The following is a 23111-nucleotide window of genomic DNA, read 5'->3' on the forward strand; positions in this document are numbered from 1 at the left end:
TGGTGTTTTGTCATGCCTAACTCTTTGTACGATGTTTGTCATGCACTTTGGTTGACCTTCAATTAATGTCATGCGTGTTGGATGACCTGCATAAAATGCAATGCACTTCATTTGACTTTCATTTAATGACAGAACATTATTTAAATGTATAATACATATAGAGAAACGATTATTTAAGGGAAAATGGTGGATAATTGGTCTTTTTCGTATTTCTCAAACTTGTATTTGCATATGTTCTAGGCAGACTAGGTAAAATGCATTTATAATTCATACAAGATAAGTATTGATGCAAAGCATCAAAGGGCGTAGGGAATTTCAGTGTAAAAGGCACTCAATGAAGTTACATGGAACAAATTTTTATGTCCCCCACTATAGTAGTGGGGGACATATTGTTTTTGCCCTGTCTGTTGGTCGGTTGGTCGGTTGGTCGGTTGGTCTGTTGGTTGGTTTGCGCCAACTTTAACATTTGCAATAACTTTTGCAATATTGAAGATAGAAACTTGATATTTGGCATGCATATGTATCTCATGGAGCTGCACATTTTGAGTGGTGAAAGGTCAAGGTCATCCTTCAAGGTCAAAGGTCAAATATATGGGTCAAAATCGCTCATTTAATGTACACTTTTGCAGTATTTCAATATTCAAGATAGCAACTTCATATTTGGCATGCATGTGTATCTCATGGAGCTGCACAATTTGAGTGGTGAAAGGTCAAGGTCATCCTTCAAGGTCAGATGTCAAATATATGTGGCCAAAATCGCTCATTTTATGAGTACTTTTGCAATATTAAAGATAGCAGCTTGATATTTGGCATTCATGTGTATCTCATGGAGCTGCACATTTTGAGTGGTGAAAGGTCAAGGTCATCCTTCAAGTTCAGAGGTCAAATATATGTGGCCCAAATCGCTAATTTTATGAATACTTTTGCAATATTGAAGATAGCAACTTGATATTTGGCATGCATGTGTATCTCATGGAGCTGCACATTTTAGTGATGAAAGGTCAAGGTCATCCTTCAAGGTCAAATATATGGGTCAAAATTGCTCATGTAATGTCACTTCTGCAATATTGAAGCTAGCAATTTTATATTTGAAATGCATGTGTATCTCATGGAGCTGCACATTTTGAGTGGTGAAGGGTCAAGATCAAGGTAATCCTACAAGGTCAAACGTCATATAGGGGGACATTGTGTTTCACAAACGCATCTTGTTTTCTACTGTAAATATTAATATATTGGCCGATTATTTTAAACAAAATAGAAAAAGATACTGGTATAACCATTATCTATAATTTTGTGTTATAACCCCCAAATAACCATTATTTATGATGTGTTATAACCGCCAAAAAACCATTATCTATGATTTTGTGTTGTAACCCCCAAATATTTCATAGTTCATTTTATTTACATTGGTTTCCTTTTTTTTACTGGCATCCGTGTGCAGTTTTTATTAATGGAACAGAACTGTGTAGGTTTTAAAAAATCTGCTTCATCTTGTAAGCGTAATTTCATATTTTTCTCAACTTAAGGGGAGATGAATCTGAACTTATTCTTACTTTGCTCATTTACGATAGGGGTTAAGTACTCATTGATATGAAAACACTGTAAAAGTTTGAAAAAAAATTGAATGAAAACTGTAAATAGCATAAAGAAGCTGCATTTCACAATACCAAATTTGAAATTCAGTAAAAGATCATAATTGATTTATTATGCCCCCCTTGGAAGAAGAGGGGGTATATTGCTTTGCTCATGTCGGTCTGTCGGTCCGTCCACCAGGTGGTTTCCGGATGATGACTCAAGAACGGTTGGGCCTAGGATCATGAAACTTCATAGGTACATTGATCATGACTCGCAGATTACCCCTATTGATTTTGAGGTCAAAGGTCAAGGTCACGGTGACCCGAAATAGTAAAATGGTTTTTGGATGATAACTCAAGAACGCATACGCGGCCAACAGGGCAAACTCGAGCAACTGGTCTGTAATCCTAAATCTATAATTATCAGTCCGTTGAAACATCATCCATTGAAAAAAATAAAGTGGATCCGTAAAAATATTATCCCAATATGATATGAGATTTTTTGTATATTTGTATATTAAATATTGTGTTAATGTTTAATTTTGGTGATTAATATAAATATAATTAGGACAGGGGAGGTAATACACTATTATATCTTTCTTATATACAGGGAAAACAAATGCAATAAGTTTAAATTTCATGTTTAATAAATAGAGGATATTTGTTCATGTCAGTGTGAGATCATTTGTTATTTTTTATGATCACATTTTATTATTACTTTGACTAAATTACCACACCCCACATTATTCCCCCCTCTCACCCCACCCCCCCCCCCATTTTTTTAGACATCTAATAAATTACCACACCCACATGATACCCCCCTCTTACTCCCCCCTACCCCCACCCCCCCCATTTTTTTTTATTATTTTTAAACATATAATAAATTACCACACCCCACATTATACCCCCCTCTCACTCCCCCTACCCCCCCACCCGTCCACCCCCCCCCCAATTTTTTTTAAACATCTAATAAATTACCACACCCCACATTATACCCCCTCTCACCCCCACCCCCTACCCCCCACCCCCTACCCCCCCATTTTTTTTAACATCTAATAAATTACCACACACCACATTGTACCCCCTCTCACTCCCCCCCCTCCACCCCCCACCCCCCAAAAAAACACAAACAAAAATTGTTTTTAAACATCTAATAAATTACCACACCCCACATTATACCCCCTCTCACCCCCACCCCCTACCCCCCACCCCCTACCCCCCCATTTTTTTTAACATCTAATAAATTACCACACACCACATTGTACCCCCCTCTCACTCCCCCCCCTCCACCCCCACCCCCCAAAAAAACACAAACAAAAATTGTTTTTAAACATCTAATAAATTACCACACCCCACATTATACCCCCCTCTCCCCCCACCCCCTACCCCCCCACCCCCCTTCCCCCATTTTTTTAAACATCTTATAAATTACCACACACCCATATTATAACCCCCTCTCACCCCCACCCCCCCTACCTCTCACCCCCCCCCAAAAAAAATAAAATTGTTTTAAAAACATCTAATAAATTACCACACCCCACATTATACCCCCCCTCTCACCCCCACCGCCCCTACCCCCCCCCCACCCCACCATTTTTTTAAACATCTTATAAATTACCACACCCCGTATTATACCCCCCTCTCAGCCCCCACCCCCCCAAAAAAAAAAATTAAACATCTAATAAATTACCACACACCGTATTTTACCCCCCCTCTCACTCCCCCCTAGCCCCCCCCCCCCCCAATTTTTTTTTTAAACATAATAAATTACCACACCCCACATTATACCCCCCTCTCACCCCCACCCCACCCAAAAAAAAAATCTTTTTTAAACATCTAATAAATAACCCCACCCCACATTATACCCCCCTCTCACCCCCACCCCCTACCCCCCCCCAATTTTTTTTTATATTTTTTTTAAACATTAATAAATTACCACACCCCACATTATAACCCCCCCTCCCTGTCACCCCCACCCCCCCCCTACTCCCCGGTCCCCCCCCCCCATTTTTTTAAAACATTAATAAATTACTACACCCCACATTATACCCCCCTCTCACTCCCCCTTACCACCCCTACCCCCCCCCCCACCCCCCCGGCCCCCCCCCCAATTTTTTTTTTTTTTAAACATCTAATAAATTACCACACCCCACATTATACCCCCCTCACCCCCCCCCTTGATCATGACCCCTATTGATTTTCAGGTCACAAGGTCAAAGGTCAAGGTCACAGTGACTCGAAATAGTACAATGGTTTCCGGATGATAACTTACATTAGATCAAAGGTCAAGGTCACAGTGACAAAAAACGTATTCACACAATGGCTGCCACTACAACTGACAGCCCATATGGGGGCATGCATGTTTTACAAACAGCCCTTGTTGCTCCGATATTCATCATTTTCAATAGGGTTCGAGTAATACTGATATAAAAACACTTAACAAGTTTGATAAGATTCAGACGAAAGTTGTGAATTCCTTTAAACAAGTGGAAATTGTTTATTAGTCCCCTACCGGTTTCACCGGAGGGGACTTATGGTTTTGTATCCGTCCGTCAGTCCGTCACACTTTTCTGGATCCTGCGATGACTCTAAAAGTTCTTAATATTTTTTCATGAAACTTGGAATATGGATAGATGGCAATATGGACATTATGCACGTCATTTCATTTTTTTCCTACGTCAAAAATTGTGGTTGCTATGGCAACAAATAGACTAGAAATACTGCTGAAAATGTTTTTTTTTCTGGATCCTGCGATAACTTTAAAAGTTCTTAATATTTTTTCATGAAACTTGAAACATGGATAGATGGCAATATGGACAAAACATGGATAGATGGCAATATGGACATTATGCACGTCATTTCATTTTGTTCCTACGTCAAAATTTCTGGTTGCTATGGCAACAAATAGACTAGAAATACTGCTGAAAATGTTTTTTTCTGGATCCTGCGATAACTTTAAAAGTTCTTGATATTTTTTCATGAAACTTGAAACATGGATAGATGGCAATATGGACATTATGCACGTCATTAAATTTTTTTCCTACGTCAAAAATTCTGGTTGCTATGGCAACAAATAGACTACAAATAATGCTGAAAATGGTGGTTTTCTGGATCCTGCGATAACTTTAAAAGTTCTTCATATTTTTTCATGAAACTTGGAACATGGATAGGTGGCAATATGGACATTATGCACGTCATTTTATTTTGTTCCTACGTCTAAAATTATGGTTGCTATGGCAACAAATAGACTATAAATACTGCTGAAAATGGTGTTTTTTTTCTGGATCCTGCGATAACTTTAAAAGTTCTTAAAATTTTTTCATGAAACTTGGAACATGGAGAGATGGCAATATGGACATTATGCACGTCATTTCAGTTTGTTTCTACGTCAAAAATTCTGGTTGCTATGGCAACAAATAAAAATAATTCTGACAATGGTGGAATTTCTGACAATGGTGGAGCCGGTAGGGGACTTTTATTGCTTGACAATATTCTTGTTTTGTCAAATTTAATAGAAAAAAATCTGGACTTATTGTCCCGATGTTTCTCATTTTAAATGAGGTAAAAATGCTCATTGATATGAAGACACTGTAAGTTTTGAAAGAATCTGATGAAAAATGTTGACGTAATCACCTAACCAAGCAGTTTTTCACTTTTATTTTTTAATTCAAAGAGACATTATTCTGGATTTATGGTCCGATATTGCTCATATAGAGTTTGGGTTGGGTCCTCATTGATAAAAAACTGTGCAAGTTTGGGAACAATCGGATAAAAATTTTGGACTTCGAACAACGATTTCAAAATTTCTCAAATTCTAAGGAAGATAACTATGGACGTAATGGTCGGATAATGCTAAAGGGCCAATACCACCTGGATACTAATACGTGTCGCGCTTCGCGCTCTATATGTGGTTCTTAAAAAAAAATCCGAGGAGTGCTTGACTCTAGGGAAACGGGTTGCTGGGACACAGCTCCTCCTTGATAAGCGGCTGCTTCCTTAATCGCAACTCATTGTTACAATCAATAATACGTGTCGTGCTTCGCGCTCTATATGTGGTAGGGATAGTACTTAGGGCCTATGATAGACAACCGTAAAAATACATGGATAAAAGATGTGTTGTTTGCATTTATATGTTAATATAAAACACGTGTTTTTTTTAAATAGATATTTAAGTGATGTAAGAAATTTTAATTTACGTCACCACGCGGCATCCATTAATTTTAATAAAAATGTCCAATTGTAGTAAAATGGATTTTAAATGTCTACATGAAATAAAGCTTTATTATATTTATTAACCTGACTGGAAAAAATTGTCAGCCGCCGAACTGTTCCGTTCGTGCCGGAACCCGGGATTGAACCGGGGGCCTTTAGATGATCGTTGCGTAAACAACTTCCGTCTAACGCTCTCCCAACTGAGCTATTCCGGCTGACATCATTTATCTACTGCTATTTGGTGAAGTTGTGTATAGCGATCGTTATTATATGTCTATTAATAAACTAATACATTGTACGTTTTCGTACCACTACTCCTTCCAATAAACTTGCTTGCGCGATAGGTCATCAAATATCGTACTACATTGATTCTCCACTAAATAAGCAAATTAGAAAAACCACAAAATAAATCTATTTTGATTATGTTTTGTTTTTATACAAAACCAGAAAGTTTCGCGTATTTGCCGAGTCTCTGTGATCTTTCCCCTGCGATCAGTTGTGGATCAGTTATTAATTAAAACAAAAGCTTTGCATTATTGGCAATACATGTTGTAATAAATGTAATAGGCACAAATGCAGTTCTTATTTACACTAATTTACACAAAAAATCACCACTATGCAAGATATTCTTACAATAATAATATATACATTGATCCGTAAAATAACTTCTCCTCCCATAAGCGGAAAAAAAATGCATTACATACTAGTCGCCGCTCTCCAGAGCGACGCCAATGAAAACAAACGGCATTAAATTACTGGCTTAAAAATAAGAACAATCCAAAATTGCTTGATACAAATTTAACATGCTCATTGACCAGTTTGATTCGTCCATGTCAGAATTGACGGTGCAAACAGATGTTTAACCTATTTATGCCTAGCGTCTTGAAAAAGGCCTTGGCCAACAGCGTAGACCCAGATGAGACACCGCATGATGCGGCGTCTCATCAGGGTCTGCGCTGTTTGCTTAAAGGAATTTCTGTAAGAAATATTCTAAATATAGAAATAAATATACTAGACATTCCTAATTTTGAAAATACATTGATCCAATTTAGATCCAATTTAGAAGGATTGAAGAGTCTACTAGGCATAAATGGGTTAAACGCTTAATGTGTGACTTTAAAGAACGCGAGACTTCCTTCGGACAGCGTCGGAAGAACGTTTTCATGAGAAATACGTCGTTCCTTCAAAGCTGCCCAATGCTAATCACACGTTTGTTCGTAAAAAGTTCGGATATTCACATGGAATATTGTGTGACTTATTTTTGTCCCCTACCGGTTTCACATAAGGTAGGACTTATGGTTTGCGCTCTGTGCGTCTGTGAGTCTGTCTGTCTGTCTGTCACACTTTTCTGGATCCTGCGATAACTTTAAAAGTTCTTCATATTTTTTCATGAAACTTAAAGCATCGATAGATGGCAATATGGACATTATGTACGTCATTTCATTTTGTTCCTACGTCAAAAATTCTGGTTGCTATGGCAACAAATAGACTAGAACTACTGCTGAAAAAGGTGGTTTTCTGGATCCTGCGATACATTAAAAAGTTCTTCATATTTTTTCATGAAACTTAAAACATGGTTAGATGGCAATATGGACATTATGCATGTCATTTCATTTTGTTCCTACGTCAAAAATTGTGGTTGCTATGGCAACAAATATTTAAAAATATTCTGACAATGGTGGAATTTCTGACAATGGTAGAGCCAGTAGAGGACATAAATTGCTTGGCAATAGTCTTGTTTAAAGAGCATTTTTATCGCGTTAAATCTATGTTACCAGACAACATATATCGTTGAAATTTTGGCTATTGCTCTAAGGAACATTGATTTTTTATGGAATAACTTTATTTTTCGAAATATTGTTCGAAATATTCGTTAATTTTGAGTGTTTATGGGCTTCAAAGATTTACTTTGTTATGTTATGTTTTTAATTGATTACGTGAATAATAATCTTTATATGATAGGACAAAGGCAAAGGATCATTATGTCAAACAATTATTTTAAATATTCATCAGTCAGCCAAAATTAGATTACTGTCCCCTACTGGTGAAACCGGAGGGGACTTATGGTTTGCGCTCTGTCTGTCTGTCTGTCTGTCTGTCTGTCTGTCTGTCTGTCTGTCTGTCTGTCTGTCTGTCCGTCACACTTTTCTGGATCCTGCGATAACTTTAAAAATTCTTCATATTTTTTCATTAAACTTGAAACATGGATAGATGGCAATATGGAGATTATGCACGTCAGTTCATTTTGTTCCTACGTCAAGAATTCTGGTTGCTATGGCAACAAAATAAAAAAATATACTGACAATGGTGGAGTTTCACCGGTAGGGGACCATATTGCATGCCAATCTCTTGTTATAAATTGTTTAAATATTCAATAAGTCGTGACGAATAAAAATGGTTAGATACAATTATCAAAATATAGAATGTTGTTCACATAGCGCACTCAAAGAGACAGGTATATGATATTACAAAACAGAGAATGTGACGGCTTTTCGCGATTTCTTTTTGTGTAAAGTCAAAAAATAAACTACACATTTCGAATGTTGCTGAACACATAGTGTCACGGGATATGTTAGAAATAGAAATAGTACGGGAAGTCTATGCCTTAATTTTGTTTAGAACGGCGGCGCTACTATGTTTTGAACATTTTTGAATGCTGAGACGTCCATAGGCTGTTACTTTGATGTATCCGACCCTAGTCGGAACAAGGTTGACAACGCTGGTCAAGTGCGATAATATTGATGCATATCAAGGCAGATAATAAACATAACAGTAATTATTGAAATCGGTGTACATATGTCTACATATGTTTGATAACTTCATATTCATATACGATAATGTGAGGCGAAGGTTTATTAAGTATCTGATGTGTACAGACAACCCACCGATACGTTATCGTCGACACGTTAAACTCGTTATGCTTCACCTATCATACAACTTTTAAAATGATAATACATTACATGAATAATTAGGCAAATTTAATGCAGATTGTTTTTTCTCCAGTAAGCTTTTGTTCTTAATTACTTGTTTATGCTCTTTGCGGTGTTAAATGAACTTAAATTGTGACGCACTTGGAGCAGCGTTTACGTTGTGATTTGAAAAGCGTGCATTTTTTTTATATAATTTTTATGGAGATTCGAACGACCAGTGTTAACAGATGTTGCATCAAGTCAATAAACACATGATCTGAAGTTTCATACATTTGGTAAAATTATCATAGAACGATATGCGCCGTCTAACAACATTGTTGGTTTGCACGTGTGTGTGGATCACGTGCATTAATGTAAGACTTATCCTTGCATTCAAGGAATATCATAGCTGCCAGAATGTGAAAGACGACATTGGTTCAAGCGCAGTCGACGGGGAGTATGTTGTGTTTTTACCATGGAAACAGACCGTGGGCATTTCGGTGTACTGTTATAGTAAGTACAATTCATGTGTAATCCTTTACCACTTAGATACGTATTTTGTCGCATTTGTAGTCCCTAAGAAAGTGACATTTAATTAAATACCTTTCTCACTATATTCTAGTTTTTTCAAGGCTTCATTCAAACCCTTAGTTACTGATGAGCAGCAAACAGCATAAAACCTGAACAGACTGCGAGTTACTCGCAGGCTGTTCTGGTTTTATACCGGTTGCAAAAGCCAATTTTACTTTGCTTCTTATGGGGGAAAGGGGTAATGGATCGTCATCACAAGTATTGCTAGGAGTTGTTTATATTTGTTACGCACAGTGTGGCAAACAATAAAAAAATATCGTTAAAACTGTCTTAGAGTTTCACTGATTGGCAAAATGACAATTTTCTAAATAAAAATATGGTAATACAATACAGTTCGACAGCTGCAGAAATCGATCTAGTGTCTAGACAATTGCGAGTGACATACATACGTCTTTATCTGGGACATGTTATGGTTGTTTTAAAGGGTCCTTTTTACGTTTTGGTAAATTGACAAAATTGAAAAAAGTTGTTTCAGATTCGCAAATTTTCGTGTAAGTTATAATATTTGTGAGAACACAGTAATACTGAACATTTACCATGCTCTAATATAGCCATTATATCTTTTGATGATTTAAAAACCTGAAAATTATAAAGCGTTGCAACGCGAAACGATTTAATAATTTGAAAAGTTCTGTTGTTGTCGTTTTATTTTGTGAAACTACGAAGATTGCTTATATAAAGTATAAAATACATCTATGTTACATACTTGGCAGGATGGCCGAGTGGTCTAATTGGCTTTTACTCCAGGGGGTCAGTGGTTCGAGCCCTGATGACGGTTACTTTTTTTATTCTTGATTTTTTACTGGAGTTTTTTATCCAATGTTTAGATTTATCAATATAAAGCATTTAATGACAAACTTCAAAACATGTCAAAAACTGTGAAAAGGCTCCTTTAACACATTACAGCACCTGCACATTCAAACAAAATAGTGAAGCAGAATCGTCTACATCTCTTGAGTTACGCCATCGACGATGGCTTTATGTAGACATGTCTAATCGGGACCTTTTCTGTTTTGGTAAATGTACAACATTCAAAACAAATTGGTTCAGATTCGCAAATTTTCGTTGTAGCTATGATCTTTGCGTGAACACAGTAACAATTAACATTTACCATGCTCTAAAATATCCATTATAATCATGTATCTTTTGATGATATAAAACCTGAGAATAATAAAGCGTTACAAACGCGAAACGATTGAATACTTTGGAGAGTTCTGTTGTTATCGTTACATTTTGTGACACTACGTGAATTCCATATAATTTTATAAAGTAAACAATATACGACTCACAGTGTTAGCACGGATGGCCGTGCAGTTTAAGTGATGGACTTCTATTCAAATGGTCAGGGGTTCTAGCCTAGTTGACGAAATACCTTTTTCTTTCTTTGATTATATTCTTGAGTTTAATGGGGCTAGTTAGTTGCAATGTTTACATTTATCAAATTAAAGCATTTCAATGGACCTTTTCACAGATTTTGGCATGTATTGAAGTTTGTTATTAAATGCTTTATATTGATAAATGTAAACATTTGATCTTAAAATCTCCAGTAAAAAAACAATGATAAAATAAAAGAAAGAAAAAAGTAAACCTCAACTGGACTCGAACCACTGTAAAAGTCTACCACTTAGACCACTTGGCAATCCGTACTCATACAATGAGTAATGTATTTTATACTTTAAATAAACAATCCTCGTAGTATCAAAAAATGTAACTATAACAACAGAACTCTCTCAATTATTCAATCGTTACGAGTAGCGACGCTTTATAATCTTTAGGTTTTTAAATCGTCAAAAGATGCATATAATGGATATTTTAGAGCATGGTAAATGTTCAGCATTACTGTTTTCTCACAAATACCATAGCTACAACGAAAATTTGCCAATCTGCAACATTTTTTTATTTACCAAGACGTGAAAAGGCCCCTTTAATGACAATCTTGAATACATGCCAAACATCTGTGAAAAGGTCCCTTTAAACCAAACAATTCTTAAGTTACTAAAACAGAGCCCGGTGTAGCATCTTTTCTTAGTTCATATTTAGCGGATATCCCATTTGAGCTAAAATTTAAACTGTTATATGACCAATTGATATCACTATCGTTATTCCGATATCGCGTCTCGATCCATGAAATACAATGCATACGAACAAGCGGGTGTGCAATTAGGTTTATATGTCAATAAAGAATGTACCATAACCTCATGCTGATGACCTTGTAAAACTTTGTTCATCTACTATCGTTGTGAAGTTTGATGTTACGACAGTTTGATGTAACGATAGTTCACTAACTGATGCTAGAGTGTCACAATGGATATAGTTCGAGTTCAAGTTGGGTGCGTGAAAGTCCATTGCAGCACTAATTGTAATATTCTGCAACAAGTTGCACTAGTGAATAGAATTATTGTTTCAATCTTCATATGGAAGATATTACTCGTTTTTTGTATGCATTTAAACCTTTGAGTCTTTTTAACAAGGAAAAATACATGAATATGAATTCGTATGATGGGCATATATAACCGCATAATCCAACTTTATATTTGAATGTTATTTTTCATTCGTAGTTAAATGATATTTATACTTATCGGATAGGAATGCTGATAACTTTAAAGCTGTTTGTAATGAAAATCATATGTCGAAATGTGGTACGCTTACTTGTGGTTAAGTAATGTATTAGTGTTAATAATAGTACTTTCCCCTTTGTTGACCACCTATACGAAAAACGAAACAATAGTTGGTCTATAGGGATATTGCTTCTTAGTAAATATTAAAATAGTATCAGTTAGAGGGCAATGTAAGTTTTAAAAGTAAAATCTCCATCTATATACACTAGTCAATTTAATTTAAATTGTATCATACCCCAGCGTCGACCATCTATGCGAAAAAAGAAATATAGATGATCTAGGAGTATGTATGCGACAAAATTACTTTCGTAGCAGTTACACAATACTTTGAATATTTGATAAACAAATAAAATTACAAACAGCACACACACATACTCAAACATGATACAGGGGTATGTATGCGGCAAGATTACTTTCGTAACAATTATACAATACATTAAGTATTTGAAAAATAAATAAAAGGAGAAGCAGCACAAAAAATACACAAACATGATCTAAGGGTTTGTATGCGTCAAACTTACTTTCATAACAATTATACACTACATTAAATATTTGAAAAGCAAATAAAAACGCATACAGCAAAAAGCATACATAAACATGAATATTCAAAACGATTTGGGTGTATGAAAGCTTTGAGTGGTGTGTAAATCGATTTTATAATTAAACTGTAGATATTACCGTTTCTCTTAGTTGGAAAGCTTTTTGGCAGCATGTTGCTAACTTTTTAAAGTAGTTTTATTTTCGCTTTGCATAAGTAGAACATATTTAAGCATACTCGTGTGAGCATAGAAATATTTTGAAATATATTCTTTCCGAATATGGATATATTTGGGGCACTTTAGGACAAAATGAAACTCGTCTTCTATATCATTTAAGTTACAGAGGGTGCATTTTCTGTCTTGTCTAGGCACATTATTATGACGACCGATTTCAATATTTAATTTGTGGGATGATAAATATAATTTGCATTTCTGCATTTTGGATTTTCCAACTGGCTAATATATGCTGACTTTTCAAAATATTAAGTTTTATTTCTCTATATACATCTAGAGACGTTGAGTTTTCTAGTCCTGATCGCCAATCGCTAATATAGATATTTTTAATTTAATTTTAATTTAAATGATTTTTAATGAGTTCACCATTTGCGCAGTTTCCTAGATATTTTTCCATTTTCTTACAGATTTACAGACGCCAAACCCACGTGCTTTCATAACTCTAAACTCGGGAAGAACATCCAACTTCGCGACCTTTTATGACAATGTTGGTAAGGAAAATGAATATGTTTTCTAATACATCAACGGTTTAGAGATAATCACAATGCCGAAAATATGCTTTTGTTTAACCCATTTATGCCTAGCGCCTAGAAAAAAGGCATTGGCAAACAGCGTAGACCCAGATGAGACGCCGCATGATGCTGCGTCTCATCAGGGTCTGCGCTGTTTGCTTCAAGGAATTTCTGTAAGAAATATTCTAAATATAGAAATAAATATACTAGACATCCCTAATTTGGAAATAAATTGACCCAGTTTAGAAGGATGGGAGAGTCCACTAGGCATAAATTGGTATACACCTCCACGGCCGTTAATCACGCGCGCCACCTCTTTTTTGAGATGCATTAATAAATGAGCCAATGCAACTTCCGAGGTGGCGCTCAGGCCCGAATGTTTTGACATTTCATGGATAATTGTACAGGGTGATTAAGTTTTATATGTTTTTCAACATATTATTTAGCATTATTTTTAAAATCTGGCAATGAAGTGCGATTCAGCGAAGATTTATTCATCCAAAAATATACAGAAGCATACACTCTCAACCCATTTAAAATCGTGAAAACCTTTATAAGTAGTGGCATTGTGAAGTTTTAAAAAGAATTTCGATGAGTTTTCCCTGTGTGACGAGAAAATGTTTATCCAATTAAATCGCTAACGGCATCAAACGATTGCGTACAGCATACATTAGATGCTGCAGTGCACACACATATTGGCTTCTTTCCGACGTAGTAGATAATTTTGCATTTTTCCTAAAGAGATGGAGCCAACGCTAAGGAGGTGACGCTAATGATAGGAGGTGGCGCCAATTCATGATGTATCAATTTACAGTCGTATCGCAATGTCATTATCGCATGATGTACATTTGGTAGATAAAGTTATTTGTTATATTTAATATATTTTTCAGCGTACACTGAAGGCCAAAATACGTTCTATAATAAATAAGAGGTAGTATTTTTTTAACAATTATGTAAGTGATCATCTCAATTAAGAAGTCACCAACATGACTAAAACATATCGTACGATATCAATGTGTAATACTCGATAAAACCAATAACTTAATGTTCAGCATAATCAAAATAATTCATCGACCGCAATATTTGTTTACAGTATGGCAATTCACGAAATAAATGTAAGATACTAATTCTTCTTGAAACGATGATTTGTGTTTCTTAATCCAAATGCTTAATTTACTGAAATACCAAAGACAACGAACCTTAATAAGGCTCAAATATGTTGTTTTTCCCACGATCAACAAAAAAAAAAAGATAGCTCGGTCTTTTTCCGTTAACTTTTTTGTATAATACATGTTTACTGTACTTATCATACAAAGATGAACGTTTAAAACCATCAAGACATCATTAGAAAATTACTTTTTCTTAATTAAAACGCACGTGACTCAAATGTGATGAAGTAGTCAACTTACAATAAATATTGCAAGCCTTGCAAACATAATAGAAACCATAACATAAATATATCATTTTAAAATAGCTATAAATATGCATTGGCGCCACCTTCTAATCTGCGCGCCACCTCCTTGGCATGGGCTCCATCTCTTTTTGAAAAATGCAAATGTATCCATTAGATCGGCTAGTAGAAGCCGATGTTTTTGTGTACGCATTAACTTGTACAGGTTCAAAGCAAAAGTTTTATGTAATGAACGATTTAATTGGCTGTGATTTTGCTCGTCACGATGGCAAAATACATCGATTTGCTTTCACTTATTCTACCATGCAACAACTTATAAAGGTCCTCACATTTCCAATAGGGTTGTGATTGTATGCTTCTGCACATTTTCGGATGAATTTATAATCGCTGAATCGCACTACATTGGCCGATTTTTAAAATAATGCGAAATATGTTGAAAAAACATATAAAACCTAATCACCCTGTAAAATTATCTGTTATATTTCAAAACATCCGGGCGCCACCTCGGAAGTAGCATTGGCTCATTTATTAATGCATCTCAAAAAAGAGGTGGCGCGTGATTAACGGCCGTGACCTCGTTACGAAGGAAAGAGGTATGCTGGAATCAACACGGACGTCTGTCCGTCCATAGACACAAACTTGTCCGCAGGCGTTCTTCTACACTGCTTAACCCATTTAAGCCTAGTGGACTTGAAAATCAAGTTTAGGCGGAAAGTGTCGTCCCTGATCAGCCTGTGCGGACTGCACAGGCTAATCTGGGACGAAACTTTACGCACACGCATTAAGCCCAATTTTCTCAGAACAAGACACATATGGTTACTGAGAACTATTTATTAAAAGAACTTTTTAAATCGTATTTTTCTGACATCTCATATCATGTGACATGGATTGAACCTAACTTTGTGTAGAGATGTGATGGTGGGAGGGGATATATTTCAGACTTTTTTTTCAAAGATCGACGGATACATACTACTTACCGGATTGTAAAACAATGGCAAGAAACGAAATTTCTTTTAAGGAAACTAACGTAAAAAGTTCACGTAAAAACATCATTAATCTGCCCAGTCTCTATTATCAATAATAATTAAATTGTACACAACAATTTTATATTTCAAAGGAATCATATTACTTAAACATATATTCGCATTGTAACAAACTTGTATAGAGTCTACACATCTCTTAGTGATTAAGCTTCCAATATAGTGTTTGTGGAATTCATGTTGGTAGTTAATGATAAATATCATGGGCAAACAGGTACAAATATGCAATATATAATTATGGAAGGGAATGTCCGTCAGTCCATTCATATTGCTAAATGACAATTTCATATTGCTTAATTACAATTTATATTGCTTATGACAAATAAATGTTGACATATTTCAATTGCATTTTGTTATATTACAAAGGATTGTTTCATTGTGCTTTGATACACAAATCGCGTGACCTACTCGTTGACGATCTGATCCGATCAAAGACATATTTCAACTGCATTTTGGTGTATGACAAAGACTTGTTTCATTGTGCTTTTTGTTGCCAACACACTGCAACATTCGTGCGCCTTTGTGCTTCTTTGCATCCCTTGGTTGAATATACTAGAAACATGATTTCATCTGTCGTTTCTTTATAATAATAGATAAAATATTATCTTGTGTGTAAATGAAAATGCACCATTAAGTACCATATATATTGAAGATTATATCGCTTAATCGTTAGCACAGGTGGTTAGCGCGTGGCTATGATAATAATTAGTAAAAACATAATTTTGAGTGAAAAATAATCAAACTATAAGGAAAAATCAACATCTCTAAAAAAAACAAAAATTTCTGATATATATATCAGTCAGGTATATATAACAAGGTATTCAACCCAAAATGACCCGAAAATAGGGTTCATCGCTTTGAACAGCCTTTACTTCATCAATTGTGCAGCGATTGCCATGAACTTGGTCTTATTCAACGCAGAAATGAATTGCCTTTCTGGAAATGGACATATCTTTCCATATTTTAGAATTGCTCGGTCAAATTTTAAGAAATAACACGATACACAACTCGCGCGACCTACTCGTCGACGATCTGACCCGATCAAAGACATTTTAACAGAAATGATGTATTTGTCGTTACTAGCAATACTATTGGATTAACATACCTCGAGTAAACATTATATGAAACTATGCACGAATTATTGATCTTACCGATGGAAAAAGCATAACGAGGAAAGGAAGAGGCAGTTATTTTGTTACAAATGCAACAAAGCAATATGCGATTGTAATTTAGCTGCATGCAGGAATTGGCGGATATTCCTTCCATATATTATACTATTAAAACTCTTACACAAAAATAATCAAATCAAGTTTTGGTAATTAGCGCACCAACTTGTAAATGAAGCTCCAACATGGTGCCTCCATAAAAATCGGATTGACGTAAAAGCTAATTTTCACAGATTTTTGTACTAAAAAATATTGCCTTCTCTGGGATTCGAACCCGAGTCCTCTGGAAGCATAATCCAACGCGCCAGCAGCCTTGCATGTGATCAGCGAAACATAACCGTTATATAAAAAACTCGACGTGTTTTCAAAATTATCGAGGAAAAGCGTTAAAATGATTTTCTATGCCAACAGCGTTAGTTCGCTTGTTTAATCATAATGCATACATTCTTTTTTGATGCAAGACAAATATTTTGGGAATCTTCATTTTACACATGTCCCTTTAAGTCCGCAAAATTTGCGGTAAACATAATTAGCAAAATAAACTGAGATTAATAGTTTTGTTCTTGCTTTGTAATTTATTGGAACTCATTATGCTGTAATTAAGTGCATATTTTACGACCAATACTTTTTTAGCTTTCAATTTTGGCCTTTTGTTTAATGTTGCACGTGGACACGTAAACATGCGTATCAAAATATATGTGCGTTATACGCCTGTATTTGTAAATCAATGTAAAGGGACTTATTACTGCCGCTTACTTACTCGCTTAGTTCGTGTTAACGTTTGTTCAGTGCCCCAGTTGCGCACACGGAACCACAGGCACTCGGCATTAGTTGTTTCCCCCCCCCCCCCCGAACTGCTGCCTCCTCCCCACAGCTGCTATCCGCCCTTCCACAGCTGCTCCCAAAATCCCAAAAATGTCTATTTGTTAAACACAATAACAAAACAAAAAAAGTTAGTCGAACAATTATTTTTTACTTTACATGTATATATGTAAAACAAATAATTTTCAACTAAAGTTTTTGTTTTGTGATTGTGAATGGACCTTGCATTTGGCTCTTTGACGCAAAAGCTAACCAATAACTATTCCTGGAGGCGACTTTGAGCAAAGAATAACTATTCGTTGGGTGCAATTTACACCCACAAGCACGTGACAATGGTTAATGGCAGGTTCGCCTACGGCTTGCGCGGACAAGTACCCAAATGAGATGGCGACGCAGCGGGGCCGCACGGAGTTCTCCCGGATATCAGTCAGGCTCGATACGCTCACTTTAGACACTGGCGACTTCACGTTTGCAAGCACGACGGGACATAACAATATTCGGTAAAATAAAATCTAGCATTTCAATCGTGTTTGTGATGAAAGTTAACGCATTAACTGATAGTAGGTGCAAAATGAAACATTTCATATGATTTACAAATGTGTACCAAAGAATCGAATAACGCCAATTTAATGTAAAATGCACAAATTGTAGTGTAGGTTAATGTGCTCTCTAATGACCTTAATTTATTTCTCCAGCTATTTAGAATTAAAATATCTTTTGTAACATTTACAATCATATGGGTACATATACGAAATACTCTCTAACACTATTCACAGGTATGGCGAGGCGGGGGACCAATACGCGGGCTCAGCGGAATGTGCGCCAATGGGAACCTTCCAGATCGACCTCTCTGGTACCCCGTTCACTGTGCGGGCCGGGACACAGTGGAGCTGGTCTGGCTCCTTCGTGCGAGGCAACGTGTCGCAGGGACAAGCGGTCGTTGATGACGACAGTAAGTTGATATCACATTCATGTAAAAAAATAATCACGTTTTTTTCTTATTATTAATATCGTTTTTTTAAGTTCAATAATTGAAAGTACATGTGTGTTTTTAATAAAACGTTTGTAATGTCATATCAGCCTTCCTGAGACAACACCATTAAAAAATGCGCATGTAGTGTCGTCATTTCCAAACACCCAATGTTTCGTGTAAGTGGTAGCCGTGGGTGGATCAGTCTATACATATTTACTTTGATACATCCGCATATGGAATTATTAGAGTGCGACTAATATCAAAAGAATAATGTGTAACAGTTTGAGTTCTGTCCTTGCCAGGCTTCGTGGGTTGCTATGCGGACAAATGGGAGCGCGTGCTGCCGTCTTACAAAATCTCTCTTGACAACATGACCATCGAGTACTGCAAGTCAATTTGTCTCGGAAGAGGGCAGGGGTTCTTTGGCGTGGAGGTAAAGTCTATCAGCATGAAGACACTGGTCATCACTGTCTTCAAAGCCAGCACTCGCAATGACCGCATTCAATAATGGAACCACGGTCAATAATCACCACTAGCGTTTGCTATAGCACAACCCAGTAATTACATACAATACATCAATAATCACGACTAGCGTTTGCTATAGCACAACCCAGTAAGCACATACAATACATCAATAATCACCACTATCGTTTGCTATAGCACAACCCAGTAAGCACATACAATACATCAATAATCACGACTAGCGTTTGCTATAGCAGAACCCAGTAAGCACATACACTACATCAATAATCACAACTAGCGTTTGCTATAGCAGAATCCTGTAAGCACATACAATACATCAACAATCACCATTAACGTTTGCTTTAACAGAGCACAGTAAGCACATACAATAAATCAACAATCACCATTAACGTTTGCTATAACAGAGCACAGTAAGCACATAGATTACATCAATAATCAACACTAGCGTTTGCTATAGCAGAGCATAGTAAGCGCAAGCAATACATCAATAATCACCACTAGCGTTGCTATAGCAGAGCATAGTAAGCGCAAGCAATACATCAATAATCACCACTAGCGTTGCTATAGCAGAGCATAGTAAGCGCAAGCAATACATCAATAGTCACCACAAGCGTTTGCTATATCAGAGCATAGTAAGCGCAAGCAATACATCAATAATCACCACAAGCGTTTGCTATAGCAGAGCATAGTAAGCGCAAGCAATACATCAATAATCACCACTAGCGTTTGCTATAGCAGAGCATAGTAAGCGCAAGCAATACATCAACAATCACCATTAACGTTTGCTATAACAGAACACAGTAAGCACCAGCAATCAACAATCACCACTAGCGTTTGCTAAAGCAGAGCACAGTATGCACATACAATACATCAATAATCACCACTAGCGTTGCTATAGCAGAAAACAGTAAGCACAAGCAATACATCAATAATCACCACTAGCGTTTTTTGTAACAGAGCACAGTAAGCACATACAATACATCAGTAATCACAACCATTGTTTACTATAGCAGAGCACAGTAAGCACATACAAAACATTAATAATCACCACTAGCGTTTGTTTTTAGCAGAACACAGTAATCACATACAATACATCAATAATCACCATTAGCGTTTGCTATAGCAGAGCACAGTAAGCACATACAATACATCAATAATCACCACTAGCAATTACTATAGCAGAGCACAGTAAGCACAAGCAATACATCAATAATCACCACAAGCGTTTGCTATAGCAGAGCACAGTAAGCACATTCAATACATCAATAATCACCACTAGCATTTGTTTTAAGCAGATGACAGTAAGCACATACAATACATCAACAATCACCACTAGCGTTTGTTTTAGCAGAACACATGCATCACTCACAATACATCAATAATCACCACTAGCGTTTGCTGTAAGAGAACACAGTATGCACATACAATTCATCAATAATCACCACTAGCGTTTGCTATAGCACAACACAGTATGCACATACAATACATCAATAATCACCACTAGCGTTTGCTATAGCACAACACAGTATGCACATACAATACATCAATAATCACCACTAGCGTGTGCTATAGCACAACACAGTATGCACATACAATACATCAATAATCACTACTAGCGTGTGCTATAGCACAACACAGTATGCACATACAATACATCAATAATCACCACTAGCGTTTGCTATAGCATAACACAGTAATCACAAGCAATACATCAATAATTACCACTGGTGTTTTCTATAGCAGAGCACAGTTAGCTCAATCAATACATCAATAATCACCATTAGCTTTTGCTATAACAGAGCAAAGTAAGCCCAAGCAATACATCAATAATCACCACTAGCGTTTGCTATTGCAGAAGAGATTTAACACATACAATACATCAATAATCACCACTAGCGTGTGCTAAAGCAGAGCACAGTAAGCACATACAATACATCAATAATCACCACTAGCGTGTGCTATAGCAGAGCACAGTAAGCACATACAATACATCAATAATCGCCACTAGCGTTTGCTATGGCAGAACACAGTAGGCACACACAATATATCAACAATCACCATTAGCGTCACCGTTTTCCAGCAACAAGATTTGCATCAGCATCACCGTCACTACCACCCTAAATGCCATTAATTACTTGCACACATTCAGAAAAAAAGACTGACAACTAGATATGCATACAAGGCAGTTATTACAAAGTTACTACGCTATATCTTAATTTAAAGAAAATCTTTATCAGCATGATACTAATGATCTGGCTTCATTTTTATGATCGATAAAACACAATGCTGTATGGCATTCTATGTTCCTGTATTTTCGAGCGAGTGTTTCTAGAACAAAATATTGATATACTTTGTAAATGTTGTTTACTTATTTTCCTCGATTTTAACATAATGCACATTCTGACGTGGAGTGAAGGTGCGAGTTTTTGAAGCAATGCGTTTGTCTTTAAAACCATTAACAACGATATTTGTGGTTGATGTGTAATTTAAATGTATACTCTTCGTTGATTCTGTGATTGATTGCTGGGGAAAGATAATAACTCATGCGTATATGATGGACCATAATTGACAAATGTGTGTATATGCATCGCACTGTGGTTTTTAACTTATGCATGTATGGAATTAAAGTCCTATTGATGACATTACTCCTTATTTCGATAAAGTATTCGACTTCAAACTACAGTACATAGTTACGGAATACCGTTAGTGCCATCGTGGTTACACATTAAATTTCAGAGGGCGACAATGCGATAGTGCGATAGTACAATGGCGACCCCGCGATAGTACGATGGCGACAATGCGGCAACGCGATAGTACGATGACGACAATGCGACAATACGATGACGACAGGGATATAGTACGATGGCGACAATTCGATAGTCATATCGTACTGTCGCCATCGCACCCTCGCATTATCACCATCGTACTATCGCGTCATCGTACTGTCGTCATCGTATTATCGCATTGTCGCCATCGTACTATTGCACTGTCGCCATCGTATTGTCGCACTGTCGTCATCGTGTTATCGCATTGTCGCCATCGTACTATCGCCCTATCGCATTGTCGCATTCGTACTATCGCACTGTCGTCATCGTATTGTCGCACTATTGTCATCGTATTATCGCACTATCGCATTGTTGCCATCGTACTATCGCACTGTCGCCATCGTATTGTCGCACTGTCGTATAATCGCATTTTCGCCATCGTTCTATCGATTTACCGTACTGTAGTCATCGTATTATCGCATTGTCGCCATCGTAATATCGCACTGTCGCCATCGTATTGTCGCACTGTCGTCATCGTACTATCGTATTGTCGCAATTGTACTATCGCACTATCGCATTGTCGCCCTCTGGATTTTAATATGTAACCATGATGGGACTTACGGTATTCCGTAGTCAACTCAATGGCTAAGGTATGAATCGGACAAATAACATATATACGATATGGACAATTGATTGACGAAATTTTTACCGGGTAAGCAGACCATCACTGGTGTGAAGAAATATTGTACATTTTTTTCTCAACTGTCAAACAATATTTATGTTTACGTTGGTTTAAAACGTCATTTTGTGTACCAAATACGCGTAAGTTATTTGTTTGATAACGTACTTTTTATCGGGTTGAGAAAACAACACGTGATTCATTCAAAGACCTATAGATGTTATCTATAGGTCTTTGATTCATTATATGCAATCAGAATTTTCAATTCAGCAGTATTTACTACGGGCTACCGTTAGTGCCATCGGTGTTACAAATCAAAATCCAGAGGGCGAGAATGCGAGAACGCGACAGTACGTTGGCGTCAATACGATGACGACAGTGCGACACTACGATGGCGACCATGCAATAGTACGATGGCGAGAATGCGAGAACGCAATAGTACGATGACGACTATGCGACAGTGCGACAATACGAAGGCGACAGTGTGATAGTACGATGGCGAAAATCCGATAGTCATATCGTACTGACGCCATCGTATCATCGCATTGTCGCCATCGTACTATCGCATTGTCGCCATCGTATT

The 23111-nt window shown here is 36.7% G+C and overlaps 1 protein-coding gene across 1 annotated transcript in view; it reads left to right on the forward strand.

The window, feature by feature from the left end:
* Positions 1-8643: 8643 nt before the first annotated feature.
* LOC127859290 (uncharacterized) overlaps positions 8644-23111 on the forward strand; it is a 72698-nt gene continuing 58230 nt past the window's right edge. Inside the window, exons 1-5 of the mRNA XM_052396532.1 lie at positions 8644-9208; positions 13085-13168; positions 17975-18128; positions 18405-18580; positions 18904-19034. Of these exons, the coding sequence (XP_052252492.1) occupies positions 9013-9208; positions 13085-13168; positions 17975-18128; positions 18405-18580; positions 18904-19034 (741 nt within the window). The 5' untranslated portion in view covers positions 8644-9012. The remainder of the gene's footprint in view (positions 9209-13084; positions 13169-17974; positions 18129-18404; positions 18581-18903; positions 19035-23111) is intronic.

Source organism: Dreissena polymorpha, chromosome 15 (assembly GCF_020536995.1).
Source record: "Dreissena polymorpha isolate Duluth1 chromosome 15, UMN_Dpol_1.0, whole genome shotgun sequence".
NCBI classification, from domain to species: domain Eukaryota; kingdom Metazoa; phylum Mollusca; class Bivalvia; order Myida; family Dreissenidae; genus Dreissena; species Dreissena polymorpha.